At 33.4% G+C, this 17,405-nt stretch overlaps 3 protein-coding genes across 3 annotated transcripts; 1 reads left to right on the top strand and 2 right to left on the bottom strand.

Annotated features, from left to right (window-relative positions):
• Positions 1-548: 548 nt before the first annotated feature.
• LOC120349431 lies at positions 549-4,608 on the bottom strand. The gene is made up of 3 exons (XM_039419522.1): positions 4,040-4,608; positions 2,602-2,648; positions 549-1,952 (listed from the first exon to the last, which is right to left on the bottom strand). The coding sequence occupies exons 1-3, from the start codon at positions 4,505-4,507 to the stop codon at positions 1,880-1,882; spliced, it is 588 nt and encodes a 195-aa protein (XP_039275456.1). The 5' UTR covers positions 4,508-4,608; the 3' UTR covers positions 549-1,879.
• On the bottom strand, positions 4,037-16,888 carry LOC111059942 (zinc finger CCCH domain-containing protein 13-like). Its single transcript, XM_039419520.1, has 3 exons — positions 16,756-16,888; positions 11,881-12,045; positions 4,037-7,362 (listed from the first exon to the last, which is right to left on the bottom strand). Exons 2-3 carry the CDS (start codon positions 12,042-12,044, stop codon positions 4,515-4,517), a joined length of 3,012 nt encoding a protein of 1,003 aa, XP_039275454.1. The 5' UTR covers position 12,045; positions 16,756-16,888; the 3' UTR covers positions 4,037-4,514.
• On the top strand, positions 9,287-10,001 carry LOC111059941 (alpha-crystallin A chain). The gene has a single exon (XM_022347569.2). The coding sequence runs from the start codon at positions 9,376-9,378 to the stop codon at positions 9,919-9,921; it is 546 nt and encodes a 181-aa protein (XP_022203261.2). The 5' UTR covers positions 9,287-9,375; the 3' UTR covers positions 9,922-10,001.
• Positions 16,889-17,405: the final 517 nt, after the last annotated feature.

A 17,405-nucleotide genomic window follows, 5' to 3' on the forward strand; every position in this document is an offset into this window, starting at 1 on the left:
CCAGCTTAAAGATGCATACCTCTTTAAGGTCTTACCGCGTTTCGCCGTCAATGCGCAACATATAAACATTAAGGGAAATGCCAAACCGTTGACTTGAATCTTAGACCTCACTTCGTTCGGTAAATTATAGATGAGAAACATAATCTGGAACGAACAATAGAAACACTTTGTGACGTGGCTGTAGCTTCTAACTCTGATCGCCATTAGCAAGTGCACGCGTTCACCATGAGTGTTTTCATGACTCTTTCCAGATTTAGTCCAGGTTGCCCAAAAGCCGGTTAAATTTTAATCGTGATTTACTTCAGGAGAACCACTCAGAAAAGGCTTTTTTGAAAAGAAAGCTTTTCTGATTGATCCAGTAAAATTAACCAACCATTAGTTTCTCAACATGCATGTCCAAGCTTGCACTTGTATAAGTGCATCCAATGTGATCATACCCTTTATTATTACCCTTTACTAGAAGACTACTAACTGTTCTAATGATCCAAAACTGGAATTTATTTGAATGTTCAGGATGGGAAAAAACAGGGAGAATAATGAAAATCCAATTGCTTTTCAATGCTCATATATAATTCAATTTGAGAGGTATGTATAATGCTCTACTGTTTACAACACTATAATAATAGCATGCAGTGATTATAACAGGGGTATCTAAATACTAAATGCACTCATTTACTATTGTATCCAATAGTTTCATGTACATCTACATAATGCCAATACTGACCAATCTAAACTACTTATATATTTTCTATCTTAGATAATTATTACAAATCTCTCTTGTACATAATAAAATCTCTATAATTAACAGCCATTTTTCATCACAATTTGTTGCAATATTCCTTTCAAGAGGTAACAAATGTTACACATAATAATCCAAAACATTATAATCTGAAAAAGTGGACTGGACATCAATATTATTAGGTGTTTTTCTATAGAATTAAAAATTTAAATCGCTTTCTGCTTTATTAAATGAAGGTAACAAGATTATACGATTTTGTTGAGAACTACTCGAACAATTCCTAACAATGCAGGCTATAACTACTTATAAAATTCTTGATGCTCTTTATGATATTCATGATCATGAACTACCCTGAGAAAATATTTGAAAAATTAAATTATCACTTTTAGGATTGAGAACAGTTTTCAGGATTTTTGATGAAATGACAAAATATCGGTAGTCGCGATACTACCGGGTTTTAAAGTCTGGATTCTATTTGACAAGAAGAATTGAAAAAGGGCATAACGAACAAAAATCTGTCCTTGAAATATTGATAAAAAGATGCACTGTGCTCTAGAGAAGAGAAGACAGCAAATACATGAGATTAGGAGAGAACTAGAAGAAATGATTTCTAGGAAGAATGATCATTTCTATAATCCTATAACCATTTATATTGATGAAATGTAGTTAACATGACAGCCTGGCACTTATAATTCTAGTCACTGAACATAATTCAATCAAAAAAAGGTTGTTACCTCTTATAGTGAACAGACACTTTAACTATCCACTTCACATCTGAAAAATCTTACAATTTAGAGACTGGTAACAAGAATCCAATCATTATTCTACCGTCTAGCTTCTACAGAACAAAGTTCAAACATATAACCAACAACTATAAAGCTCTCTAATAGAAGTTTCTTCAACAAATTGTTATTTGCTACATTTAACATCATTAGAATTAACAGCTAATCTACTAATTAAAAATAGATAGAATCAACTAATAAGTTGATCTACATACTAATCTATTTGGTCCGCTAACTAGCTGGATTGCAGAGAATCTTTTAGGATAGTGTTAGTAACTAGTAACTACAATACAATATACGATCTATGAAGCAGTGGAGTACATCAAGAAGTTTCAGGAGATATGGATGTAATTGGAGATTACTTGTTGGTCCTTCCAAGGAGAAGCATACAAGCTACACCAGTCGCAAGAGCAGTTCTATTTTCTTCATTCCTGTAACAATAATTGAACAAAAATTAATAGATAATCATAATACATGTATAGGATGTCTAGATATATGTCATGTATAGGATGGAAAGGTCTAGCTAGATTTTGAAAAAAAATCGCCAGTAAAATTTGCCAATTTTCCCAGATTATGAATTGGGATATCAAGAATTACAATATCCCAATATCAAGAATTGAATTCAAGCAATAAATCAAATACTTATTTGCTCTCAACAAATTGTTTTATTGTTTGATGGCGTTGTAAAAATGGAGATAGGAAACCTATTCTTGATGATGAAAACTGATATGAAGCTGTTGTTTCATTGTTAGTTCTCTTGAAACTCATGAGTTGAATACAAAATTATGAAATATACTATTATACATGCATAATCTGTGCTGGGAATACTTAAACTTTTGCATTAAAACAGTATAAGATACTGTTTCTTCAGAACAATTCTGAACAATTTCTTACTGTTTCTTTCCTACTCTTTCTTCATAAACATTTAAAAAGTGAGTGCTTTCACTTGCACATGTACTCTAAAACCACTACCAGTGTATAAAATCATTATCCTTTATAAATCAATGAAGATAATAAGACTGATAATTATTATACAGAATAAGACAAAAGGTGGAACGATTAAATATAGTAGAAACTTACAAGAAATATGTTAGCTTGCCAGTGATGTACTTGAAGTTGTTTTCCATCTGGAAAATAATAAGTAAATTCTTTTAAAAAAATCATAAACTAGTGCATAGTTACGAAAAATAATAATAATGTGATTACTAGAGTTTGTTCACTTCACTAATAAGAATTAATTCTCATCTATTCCATTATCCATGACGAACTGCAAGTAATAATTAGTTTTTCAACTATTTAATAGTCTATTAATTTAACAGTCTAATATTAGACTGTAGTGTCGTTAAAAATAGTTCAAAAACGGAAGAATTGATAATTGTTCTTTAATCAACTCATGTGTTCTTTAACAAACAAAATTACTAAATAACATGCATCAAGCATCAGGTTAACACAAAATATAATTCAACAACGAATCAAAATGACTAATATAGTAGAATGTAGGTCTTTTTTTCTTTAGGGCTACTTTTGAATATAGATAAAAATATAAATATAAATCTCAGTACCCTTTTTAAATTATTTCGTCACGACATGTTTTGGCTATATAATGCCATTTTTAAAAAGGGTACTCAGATTTATATTTTTATTTATAAAATGTATGTCTACAATCTTGGAAAACCAATCTCTTTAACCAGGATCGTAATTAAATACCTCATCAGCAGAATACCTCTATAATATTCATAAAATATGCCCATCAACATCAACTGAGTCTGTTATTATGCAATGTTCGCCTACTCTAGAAGATATTTTATTAATCCTATTCCATTCTATTGTTCAATAATAGAAAATACTGATAATGAAAAAGAAAATCTATGAAACAACATTAAATTATATCAGTATCCTATCCTATACGAATCAAGAATTGGGTAAGTAATAAATATATCCTACATAACATTTTTAGCGCAATAATAGTGTATTGCTGCTCTACTCTCACTGCCATAGTAAGAAGTAGTAAAGCACCGGTACCTATTAACTTTATCATAAAATAAACCAATTTAAAATTCTTAGTTTTCGTTGTTTTTTAGTGAAAATGGACTAAATTTTAGAAAAGTGGAGCCATAACCCTATTTGGGACTATGTTATCTAAATTTGTGAAAGAAATAGTACAAGGAGTATCCTTAGTTTTTCTCTCCCAGTCAGTGCTACTTTGTAGAAATTATAAATAAATAAAATGGTTATAAATTAAAAGTTAATTCATGTATAAGTTCAATAAATTCATTTAAATTCTATCAAAGTTCTTGGCTTCATACTAATGTATGAGAAAGTTACAATGTAAGAGTAATTTTGATTATCATGCATGGAAATTACTTTCAAGAATCAAATAGCGTCATGTGTGTTGCTCAGAAAACAGTCAATCAAATATGATCGTAAGTTTCGTTGTAGTTAGTTGTTGAAGAACAATGCATGAAAATCCAATACAGTATAAAAATTGAAAATAATCATGTACGGTACTGGTACTCACATTCTTAAAAATGAACGGGAAGTTATAGTTGTCATTTTCCTCAATCTGGTCAGCATTGAAGAGGCTGGGAGAAGCATTCTGAGTTTGATCCTCAAGTTCTTCATTCTTGGAAGCAGAATCCTCTTTCATCAACAAATTGAATGATTCAGATAAATCTGAGGAAGGAAGGTTATCTGCATTTGCTGCAATTGATTTCTCAGCTTTCAATGGATATAAGAAACGAGTTTCTCGAATTTGTCCAACTGGAGTTTTTATGTTTGATCGTACAGCGGTCCTTGTTTCCTCAGCTTTCTGGTTGATCCTGGTGTCGAAAAATCTGGTACCACGAATTCCATTAAGATCTCTAATTTGATTCCGAGAGTCTCGAGTTTCTGAGGCAATACGTGATCTGAAAGATTCCCTGGATTCCTGGGAGTTCCTGGTGATAACTCTAGAATTACGAATGTCATTATTTTCTCTAACTTGCATTCGAGAGTCACGAGTTTCTCTGACTTGTCATAAATCGTGATTCACGAATTTCATTGAGTACCCTAGCTTGTCTCCGTGAGTGACGAATTTCATTGAGTTCCCTAGTTTCTCTCCTAGAGTCACGAGCTTCTGGGATTGATCTTGATCGAATAGAGGCCCTGGTTTCTGGGAAATTCCTTGTGATGATTCTTGATCCACGAATTTCATTGTTATGTCTAACCTGTCTCCTTGATTCATGGGTTTCAGGCACAGACCTAGATCTAATAGCAGCTCTATTTTCCTCTGAAACTCTGGTTTCATGGATATCATTGATTTCCCTAACTTGACTTCTGGAATCTCGAGTTTCTGGGAATGAGCTTGCCCTAATAAAGGCCCTGGTCATTAGTCTAGATTCAATCCTTCCATTATTTTCTCTTACTTGTCGCCGTGAATCACGAATGACATCATTTTCCCTTCTAGAATCACGAATGACATCATTTTCCCTTCTGAAGTCACGAGTATCACGAGTTTCCCTCAACTGTCTCCTTGAGTCCCGAGTTTCTAGAGATTGACTCCTATAATCACGAGTTTCCCTCATTTGCATTCTTGAGTCCTGAATACCAGTATTTTCTCTAACTTGTCTCCTAGAGTCATGAATCTCCCTCTCTTGCCTCCTTGAATCTCGAACCTCATTGATTTGCCTCCTTGATTCACGGATTTCATTGTTATTCCTAAACTGCCGCCTTGAATCTTGAATTCTTGATTCAGATCCAGATCGTGAGAAAGTCTTTGTTTCTTGAGAATCTCTAGTTGTGAGTCTAGAATTTCGAATTTGAGTGTTTTCTCTGGATTGCCTTCTTGAGTCACGAATCTCAGGTACAGATCTGGATCGGATGGAAGATCTTGGTTCCATGGTATTTCTAGACATACGACGGGAGTCACGATTTTCAATGGTTTGTCTCCTCATATCACGAGTATCTGTGTTCTCCCTCACTTGTCTCCTGGAGTCACGGATCTCGTTATTTTCTCTAACTTGTCTCCTGGAGTCACGGATCTCGTTATTTTCTCTAACTTGTCTCCTGGAGTCACGGATCTCGTTATTTTCTCTAACTTGTCTCCTGGAGTCACGGATCTCGTTATTTTCTCTAACTTGTCTCCTGGAGTCACGGATCTCGTTATGTTCTCTAATTTGTCTCCTGGAGTCACGGATTTCATTGTTTTCTCTAGCTTGTCTCCTGGAGTCACGGATCTCGTTATTTTCTCTAACTTTTCTCCTGGAGTCAAGGATTTCATTGACTTCTCTAACTTGTCTTGCAGAATCACGGATATCTTTGTTTTCTCTAACTTGTCTCCTGGAGTCACGAATTTCGTTGACCTCTCTAAGTGGCCTCCTGGAATCACGGATTTCTGGTAGAGACCTAGATCTTATAAGGGTCCTTGGTACCTGCGAATCTCTAGTTGTGAGCCTGGGATCACGAATTTCAGAGTGAGACCTGACTTGCCTTCTTGAGTCACGGAATTCATTCTCTCTTATTTGCTTCCTGGAGTCACGGATTTCATTGTTCTCTCTCAACTGCCTCCTCGAATCTCGAATTTCTGGGACAGATCTGGATCTGGGAAGAGTCCTTGATTCCTGTGAATCACTAGTTGTCAGTCTGGAATCACGAATTTCAATGTTTTGTCTGACTTGTCGCCTTGATTCACGAATTTTGTTGATGTTTCTCACTTGCCTCCTTGAATCATGAGCTTCATGATTCTCCCTAGCTTGCCTTCTTGAGTCACGAATTTCATTAATGTCCCTGAGTTGTCTCCTTGAGTCACGAACTCCATGATTCTCCCTAGCTTGCCTCCTTGAATCACGAACTTCAAGATTCTCTCTCACTTGCCTTCTTGAATCACGAATTTCATGATTTTCCTTAGCTTGCCTCCTTGAATCACGAACTTCATGATTCTCCCTAGCTTGCCTCCTTGAATCACGAATTTCATTGATGTCCCTGAGTTGTCTCCTTGAATCACGAATTTCATTATTCTCTCTAACTTGCCTCCTTGAATCACGCATTTCATTGATGTCTCTGAGTTGCCTCCTAGAGTCACGAATTTCATTTATATCCCTGAGCTGTTTCCTTGAATCACGAATTTCATTATTCTCCCTAATTTGCCTCCTTGAGTCACTGGTGAAAATTCTGGAATCTCGATTTTCTTTATTCTCCCTGAATTCTCTTCGAGAGTCACGAATTTCATTGATGTCCCTGAATTGTCTCCTAGAGTCACGGATCTCCGGCACTGACCTAGATCTAACAGAAGCTCTAGCTACCTGAGATTCCCTATTCAAAAGCCGCGATCCACGTACTTCATCATGATTTCGTCTGTAAAGATTATCTTGTTCTCTAGACATCCTTCCAAAATTGCGAATCTCACGTGTTGGCTCACTCCTTCGTGAAGAATCTCTCGACAAGAGGTTGAAGTCCCGGTTTTCATTAATACCTCGCCTCATATCGTGTTGTATTCCCCGTTCTCTAGATATTTCTCTCCTTGTTTCCTTGTTTTCCGGTGCATACCTGTATCTCATTTTAGCTTCAAAGTTCCTGTTTGTCATCTTGGGATTCATGAGACTCATTCGAGGTTGATGACTGTTGATGATATCAAACTCATGGTCAGTTGTCAGTTGTTGTTTGAAATGGTCTGCAGTGATTGTTTTCAAGTTGTTTTCTCCATTTATGATGTTACCATCCATGTTCATCAGAATATCTTCACACTGCAATAAGGTGGTCTTGTACTCATGGTTGGTATTGTTGGTGTCCAGAAGGACACCTGTTTCTATCCGAGCTCTGACAAGGTGGCACGTTCCATCTCTTTCGTCCAGTATGTTGTTTCTCCTGTAACAATATTGCATCAAAATTACTCAATAATTATGCTATAAAGTACTATCAATTATAATAGAAAATAAAATATAATTTTATAATGAAGGCAAAACACCCAAAATATAGACTATCATTTTGCTGATGAATTTATTTTTCTGAAAATGACATTGGTGTAGCATTTATTTATTTATTAGATAGAGCAAACAATGAAATAGTCGGAAAGTAAAAACAGGCTATTGCCCAAAACTCCTTCAATTTCCTAATTTAGTTTCAAATTGTCCAATTGTCAAATGTAGGTAGGTTACGTCAATTTCAATTTCTACACCAAATCATCAATCTGAAACTATAATTCGGAATAAAACAAACAATTTCAAATTTAGATAGATTAATAATAAAACGTTTGTAAAAACATGAAACAAACTTTGAATTCACTAAATATAGAATAAAAACACTTGAATTTTGAGAAAATGAAAACAATTTAGAGACACGGTTGAGGTTTAGTCATGTAGTAATAATCTAGGTTGATTGAGAGACAATCATGTTTAACAAAATTAAACAAAAATTAATATTATTCTACATTGCACCATAATGATACATTTTCACAGACAAAGAATAAGTTATTCCACATTGTAAACTAAATATTAATCTTTCAAATGGAAAGCACATCATTGCTGCATAATTCTGCTCTACAAAATGTAGACCTATAAGTTTTAGAGTTTTCTGTCTATAAGGATAGGAAAAACAAATAATTTGATAAATGAGTGAAAACTATGGTTTGACTAATAATATTCGAAATCTAAATAATTTTACATTGAATGAAACATCAATTTTATTATGTAATAAATTTTGAATTCCACCACAAACTGCAATATTAATTCACTAGAAATATGTATCAGATAACAATAATGACAAGTAGTCCATTTGATTTTTATAATATAGCTTCATTCAATATACATTAGAAAATATAATCTAAATAGACTACTAGTCATTCTTAATTGATATATTCCAGTGCCTTTTATTATACATTTTTGTGAAATAATTTAGGTCCGAGTAGCCTACCAAACTATTCATAGCCTAGCCTATTAAAACTGAATCGATTATTTTGACTCACTCAAGAAATAAATCACAGAGATTTTGTGTAATATTGTCGAGTTTCAAAAAATTATTATTGAAGTACCGTAGTACAGTACCTCTTAATAATGATTTTAAATAATATTGATATTGTATTAATTAAGAAATATCAAATTATTTCGTAATCCTACTAGCATAACTCATATTTATATGGCTTCTAGTTCCAACAAATTTTGATCTAATTATTTAAGTTATATTATAATTTAATATAATTACAGTATAATTGTTTTACATTTCAGTGTAGGCCTTAATAATGTATAACAGGAGGCTATACAATAAATGTGCAGTAAATTGTAAATGAAATTGTAGTTGAAACGTTTTCATAATTTAGCAATATACTTACGGTGATTAGGAAAATAATTCGAAAGTCAAAGAACTGAATGAAATTCATTCTAAAACTAATTTGATATTAACAGACAAAAAAGTAGCCTACTACAGTATTTGAAACTACTCTTCTCAAGTTTTTTCATGTCAAACATTAAATTAAATGTAGAGTTCTAGCTTAGAATTGAAAATGGTACCGTACGGGAATTAGAAAGATTTATTCATTATTTTTACAATAGAAAAAGTTAATCATCGACAAAACCTTTAGAAACACATTAAAAAGATAACAATGAATATATTTTGTCAATAAAAACAAGTAAAAGTGTAAATTCTAGCGTTTGACAGAATCAAACTTTGGCGCCAGAAGAACAGTGGAACCATCGACCAATAGCAGACGCGTTCGAGAGTCTTCGAAGCGCTGTGATTGGTCATACGCATTCCAGAACTTTCTACGGTGTTCGCGAGACTTTTGCCGGGCTATATAAACGCCGAGCACTGTTCAGTCGCCATCAAACAGAATCGAAAACTTGAAACTCTCTTGTGAAATTTGTGAAGTTTTGTGTAAAGTTCAGCATGTCTCTGCTACCATACGTGATGCGTGATTTTGTGGACGATTTCTATCATCCGACGATTTTTGATGATCATTTCGGCCTTCGTCCATCCAGTCTTCTGAGTTGTGTTCCACTTCAGGCCGGCTATCTGCGTCCATGGAGGCTCCTCGACTCTCAAGACAGCGGAATATCGAATATCGAAGAAGACTCCAACAATTTCAAAGTGAATCTCGATGTGCAGCAGTTCAAACCCGAGGAAATCTCTGTGAAATTGTCGGACGACAACATTGTGATCGAGGGCAAACATGAGGAACGCAAAGACCAGCACGGATTCATTTCTCGCCAGTTTTGTCGTCGCTACAAGTTGCCCGAAAATGTCGACCTGCAGAAGTTGGAGTCTCGCCTGTCATCGGACGGAGTGCTGCAGCTGATCGCTCCCAAAAAGATCGACGAATCCATCAAGAACAACGAGCGACAAATTCCCATCAAGCACACCAATCAGCCAGCCATCAAGCAGAAACAACCATCTTCCAACAAGCAACAGTCCGAAGAGAAAATGGAAGCGTAAACTTTAATTCAACAGGTATTTTACAGACAGTACAACAGTATTTTTCCGTATTAATTTGAAGACTGAATGTAACTACCTCAGAAGACTGTATTGATTTTTTCTGTTCCTATGTACTGAAATACCAAAAAATTTCGTTTTTATTATTGATGTTCCAATTATTTGTTTTTTACACAGTAATAAAACATTAGTGAAATCTAATTTGTTGTGTTTCATTTCAAAAGAATCCTTCAATCAAGTGAATAAGATTCAGTTACTGACACAAGATACATACGGTATATAGCTCTATACGGTATCTTTTTCTAACTCCAAATTGTTGCCGAATTGTTTGTGAACATATATAAATGTGATTAACTACCAAAATATGTCATCTCAATTGAGAAAGTGTATTATGAAATAATTGAAAATATATTCGTTACAGTAGATACAGTACTTTAGTGACATTAAATAAAAATTCTTGAAGTTTGTAGATAACAACTATCGCATAATATTACATCCACTCCCTCAGTAGTACAACAAAACAAGTTGAATATACTACAATACAAAATATTCGATAAGAGGTCAATATTTTATATCATCCAATTTTAGCTACTTCCTGCACCATATAGCGATAGAACATCGTAGAAGTTGTGAGAAGTATTTTTTTACTTTTTCTCTGTTTATAATAAGACTATAACTTCAACTTTAACTTTGGGGGTTCTCTCCCACTAGTCTAAACCAACATATTAAATAAATACAATATTCATAGTATCTATATGCTATGTGGTGAGATGGATAGATTGTGATAATAATAATAAAATATCCACTTTTGCAATAAACTAGATACATTACATAGAGCTGAGCTATAATAAATAAAGGTAGAAATAAAAATAAGAATTAAGTACGGTACCCTTTTTTTTTACTTTCCTTGCCCTATTACCATAGGTAAGAAAAGTATTGCTTTCCGAAAAAAATCAAGGTACCCCAATTTCTAAATTTCTATACGTTTCAAGGTCTCCTGAGTCCGAAAAAGTGGTTTTTGGGTATTGGTCTGTATGTGTGTGTGTGTGTGTACACGATATCTCATCTCTCAATTGACGGAATGACTTGAAATTTGGAACGTAAAGTCCTTACACTATAAGGATCCGACATGAACAATTTCGATCAAATGCAGTTCAAGATGGCGGCTAAATATGCGAAAATGTTGTCAAAAACAGGGTTTTTCGCGATTTTCTCGAAAACGGCTCCAACGATTTTGATTAAATTCATACCTCGCTAGAAGAGATAGCAGACCTCGTGTGTTTCCAGCGTTATTGACCTATCACCAGCTGTCTCATATCTTTGAATAGTAGACTTGAGATGCGCGAGTACACTAGCGTCAGGTGATCAATTTTCATAACGGCAAGGAAAGTTGTGTGAGTGCGCCACACCAGATTTTCGTTTATTAAAATTGTTTACGCCTTAAAAGGGTTCACTTGGATTTTTATTTTCAATCAAGAGTAGTCCTAACGAAATAATACTAAATGAAGCTACTTGAACATGTCACAACCAGTTATTTAATAGGAAATGAGAAACTAGTTTTGTTTGCTAGACCATTATTAATCCTTAGGCTTGACTGTTGTAAATCTTGTGAATCTCTGAGTTTTCTAGAGAGTTAGAAAATACTGTAGCAATTGAAACTATTTTCTTTTTTTCTAAATAAATAATTGCTTGTAACAATTTCACGCAGTATTTTTCACATGGTTTTTTTTTAAATAAATAATTTCTTGTAACAATTTCACGCAGTATTTTTCACATGGTTAGGTTAGGTTAGTTTCTGGCCTATCTACCACAAAAACTCAGAAAGCTCAGCTATGAACTCCACTAAAAATGAATTAACCTAGTAGAAACTAGAATGAAATAGATGATTGAGAATTAGAGTACGGTATAGCAATAATGATAGATGACATCGAAGTAAGACAGAGGAATTAGATGAATTCTTACTTTTCAAGTTCAACGATGCCAAGTTGACAGAGATCGTCACGTGATACTTCGTCCTGTTGACGACAGAGAGCGCCGATGTTGGGGCAAGAGAGATAGAGCAGCAGACAGCACATCTGCGACAGGCATTTGGCACCCGGCAGAATCACCAGACGAGTTCGACGCATTCTACAAACAAAACAAACAAGAAATTAATCAAATAATTTGAATAAAACCATCACAAGCACTTGAAAAATCGAGAAACCAGGTTATTAAACTATTAAGGTGAAATGAAAACGATGTTGTCAGTTCCACATAAGACACTAAGATGATGCCTTAGTGCATTGAAATTTAAGTTTGACTCAAATAAATTATGTGGAACTGACAACATCGGTTTTATTTCACCTTAGTATGGAGAAATTTCCACAATATCTCTGTTCATAGTGTAAATTTTATTAAACTATTACAAATCTCTAGCAACCCAGAAAAAAGTGATTGGCTATGTTTTAACAGAAACTATATTATAGTTTCTCGATTTTTTCTGAGTTAGACCATAGCCACCTCTAATACAAGGCCGCGGCCTACGATATATTGCAACGTCGCAGTGTAGGCCTACAATCTAATACATGATTGGTGAAAAAGATCAGCTGGTATTTTTTTAATCTTTGAAACTATAGACCTTATGGAAATACAGCAATAGACTGGCTTCTCCACACATCTGTGTAATTACTTGTCAGCTGATTAATGATTCTATAAATTCTATAGTATGATTTTTACTCTAATATTGGCGTATGAAGGAGGCTCCTTTTTCCTTTCATATTATCCTTGAAATGCAAAATTTCCAAAAACCTTGTATATACGTCGACGCGCAATTAAAAAAGGAACATGCCTGTCAAATTTCATGAAAATCTATTACCGCGTTTCGCCGTAAATGCGCATCATATAAACATTTAAACATTAAGAGAAATGCCAAACCGTCGACTTGAATATAAGACCTCACTTCGCTCGGTCAATTATAATCTAATATTATTAGATTCTAGGCCTACACTGCGACGTTACAATATCGTAGGCCGCGGCCTTGTATTAGAGGTGGCTAAGGTTAGGCCCATATGCTCCATCTATGTTTAAACCAGAAATGTAAAATATATTATATCATAATAAATGCGACCAAATCTTATAGTGGAACTGGATTATATAGTGTTAAATGTAGATGATAAATAGAATAAGCATATGTAGTTTCCTTTAATACGGATACCGGTATCCAACTACTATATAATTTTCACTACTATGAAAAAAGTTACAGAACGATTGATTTAAAACAAGTTATAGCTTGTTAACAAGATCAAGTAAGGGACAAGATATAAACAAGATCTTTGATGTAACACTCAATATAAATTGAGAGTAGAAATATTTTACACCAGGCAAAGTACCCTGGTGGAAAGATTATTTGTGTCAATAATCAATATCAATATAACTATCAATAATCATCATTATCATCAATAATCACTCTCCAGACTGTCACACTCTGTGAGTTGAATTTATTATTATTATTCTAAGTTGTGTCTTGTGTTTACATTCAAGTAGTGGGAAGTGGTTTTCAAACATAATAGACTTAGATTTGAGATAATATATTTAAGAGATGAAGTCTTGGAAGTAGTGTACATTTTGGAGTATAAATAAATAAATGTGACAGACTTTCAAGAAATCAGTGGTGACAATGGAGGTAATAGAATTGAGAAGTTCTCAAAGAATAAACTGGGATTTTTATTATTTTTTCATTATTTGAGTGTCAAAATAAAACTTTGGAGGATTATTATAAATCAACTTTGAAGAAAGCAATATTTAAAAAATAAGAAACGTTATCACTTTCAAAGCCATCATTTTGGCAGACACCTTGAGATTAGTGTACCCGGTACTAAAATAATTCTTTAGAATGCGATAGCGAGTTCATCAAAAACAGTACAGTACTATTACTTGGAATAAATAAATTTACTTTTATTAGTATGAGAAACCAGTTTTAAAGTGACTCAAATGCCGATAAAACTGTAATAGCATAGATAATTTTAATATAGTAGTAACTGATGTATTTACATGGCACTAAACGGTTCTCTATGGTTATTATTGGTTTTACAGAAATTGAATTTTAAAAACATTGGATAATTCAAGTAATATAGAAAATGACACACTGAAGTATCAATTGAATTAAATCAATCGATGAGATTATTCACATAAATTTCAATAAATGGTGACAGATAAACAAAAAATAAAAACTACTGAAAAACTGAAATTCTGCATTTTAATTTACTGGTCTGGAGATTCATGAAGAACCTGTTTCCAGTGACCTTGTCTTTGTCCATCTTTTTAGCAAGAAATTTCTTGATGATCATAATATGATAATATTATTCTTTTTCATAAAATAATAGAACATTCCTGCATATTTTTTGAACTTTTATTTTTAAAATTTCCGCTTTCATAACTGCAAAGATGATAATATAGTAGAGTGAGGCCAAAAATGTTCTTCTCATTTCGAAGTAATAGCGCGGGAAGTTAAATTTAAAGAATATCGGAGTTTGTTGAAATCTTCCAATTATTCTTTATCTCCAAAGTATGAAAAATTGCTAAAAACATAAGCCTACCGGTAATCTAGAGAGTAATAAATTTGATTTTTTTTATAATGTATAGTTAGAGAACTCTGCTTCGAATACAGCCTTGAAACATTTTTTGATGGCAGTGCTTATAAACACTGATTTTATTTGATAATTGAAATTAGAAAATGCTTTCAACTAAATAAAATCAATACAGGGTAAAGATGCAAGTGCATAGTTGATAACAATATCAGTACATTATTTGAAACTGGAAAATTTAGATTCCACAAGTGAAAAGATACAAGATCGAACGTTACTAGGACTAGCTGAAATTGTAAAATACTTTATCTTGATTTGAAAAATACTTTAAATGAACACATCACAGGTAAAAGATACTAGCGTATAGTAGAAAACTATGCTGGAACATAGTTGAAACTTGAAAATTTGATTTCTACATATGAAAATAAATTATAGATTGCAACGTTAATATATTGGACTAGGTAGTTAAAATTATATAAATTATAGATTTCAACGTTAATAATAGGACAGGTAGTTGAAATTATAAAATACTTTCAACTAAATGAAAACGATACAGGGTAAATATCTAGTAGCCCACATACTTATCTAAGAACGATACCAGGATCTAGTTAAAATTGGGAAACATCTAGTTTCAACCTAATTTATTTTTCATAATAAATACTACTAAATGATATTCTACAAATGAGAGATACTACATTGAGATACACCCCAAACCATCAGCATCCGTTGAATGAGAAGCGCTGGTGGTGTTTATTAATCAAGGAATACTAATGTTTATTAATAGTTCAAAGTAAAACTCACAACATGACCAGGTTTAAATTACAAAGGTCTCTATCCTACAACTAGAAGAGTGCTTTCAAAACAGTGTTAGGAATAGGGAAATCTCAATTTTTCAACTAGAAAAGTGCTACTGATAGAGTGTTAAAAGTAGGAAAGTCTCTATCCTACAACTACACCTTTTCCAATTGTATTTAAGAAAGTATGAATTGTAATTGAGAATAATCATTATTGTAATTGAGAAAACATCAGATGTAAATGAGAATAATCATTTGTATTTGAGAAGTCATCACATGTAATTGAGAATAGTGTTGTATTTGAGAAAGTATCATTTCAGTTCGAGAAATCATCATTTGATTGAAATTGAGAAGTTGTCAATATTGTAATTGAGAAATGTGATAAAAATACCAGGTGATCGTTTTTCCCATTTTCAATTGATATCTTCTTATTTGAATTTCACACTGCTCAAATACAATTCACTATTCTCAATTACATATGATGAGCTCTCAAATAAATTTGACACTTCTCATATACAATTCACTATTATCAATTACATATGACGAGCTCTCAAATAAAATAATAAATAATTAATAAATTTACATCTGACATTTTTTCAATTACAAGTGACTTATCTCAAATACAATATTGGTGGTTTCTCAAATTAAATTTATACTTTCTCAAATACAATTGGAAAAGGTGTAGAAGAGTGCTTTAAAAACAGTGTTAAGCTGCGTTTACACCAAAGTTATTAACAAAATGTTAATAACTTAATCCTTATAGATTCTATTGGATTGAACGGAACTTGACAAACAGATATGTTCATCATGTGTATGATAAGTTATGTTCAATCTAATAGAATCTATAAGGATTAAGTTATTAACATTTTGTTAATAACTTTGGTGTAAACCCAGCTTTAGGATAAGAAAAGTCTATATTTTTCAACTAGAAAAGTGCTTTTAATACAGTGTTGAAAATAGGAAAGTCTCTTTTATGGAACTAGAACAGAGCTATTGATAGAGTGTTGAAAGTAGGAAAGTCTCTATTCTGCAACTAAAAAAGTGCTTTTAATGTTTTGATAGAATAAAAAATAGGAAATTCTCTATTCTGCAACTAAAAAAGTACTTTTAATGTTTTGATAAAGTGTTAAAAACAGGAAAGTCTCAATTCTGCAACTAAAAGAGTGCTTTTAATGTTTTAATAAAATGTTAAAAATAGGAAAGTCTATATTCTGTAACCAACAGAGTGCTATTAGTAAAGTGTTGAAAATAGGAAAGTCTCTATTTTGCAACTAAAAGAGTGCTTTTAATGTTTTAATAAGATGTTAAAAATAGGAAAGTCTGTATTCTGCAAATAACAGAGTGTTTTTATTAACGTGTTAAAACTAGGGAATTCTATATTCTGCAACTAGAAGAATGCATTTGATACAGTGTTGAAAATAGGAAAGTCTATATTCTGCCACTAAAAGAGTGCCAACCTGTAAAGCAGCTGAGAAGCATACCTGTAAAGCGCGTTGTACTCGAAGGCTGAAGCTCTGAAGGGTTGTGGTAGCTGGTCGCCGGTCGCCCTTCTTTTATACACAACTGGTCCAGGGGAGTCGCCGCCTACGCGCGTCACATAATTGAAAATAATCGGGGTCCACACGCTCTCTGCCAGCGAGCCAGTGCACAGGTGTACATCATCCCCGAGCAATAGCACACTCGAGCGCGCCGCAAGATGCGATTATCCTTATCAGCCGCAAACACCGACACCGATCCTCGCCACGTCACCAGTGTGCAATCGCCCGAGACAATTTCCATTCGACCTGGCGACAATCGAGTTTCGGCTAACTGAAAAATTACGGCCACTAATCCACTCTCACCCAACACTTCAATCATTGATAGTGCCACAACTGCGCCACCATCTTCCTTCCTTCCTTCCATTCTCCATTCTTGTGCCATAGATAGAACCCATTCATTCTACACTGTAACCTTCATACGGAGTCCTTCAACAGAAAATAGAATTGAATCGAATTTATATGGATCCAATGCTATTATTTACAAGTTGTATTCTACGATTCATATAGAGAATACAATAGAATTGAATTCATTTAGAATTGAATTGTATTGTAAGACTCATACAAAATAATTTTTAGTATTAGAATAGCTCATA

This window comes from Nilaparvata lugens, chromosome 1, assembly GCF_014356525.2.
Source record: "Nilaparvata lugens isolate BPH chromosome 1, ASM1435652v1, whole genome shotgun sequence".
Classification (NCBI taxonomy): Eukaryota; Metazoa; Arthropoda; class Insecta; order Hemiptera; family Delphacidae; genus Nilaparvata; species Nilaparvata lugens.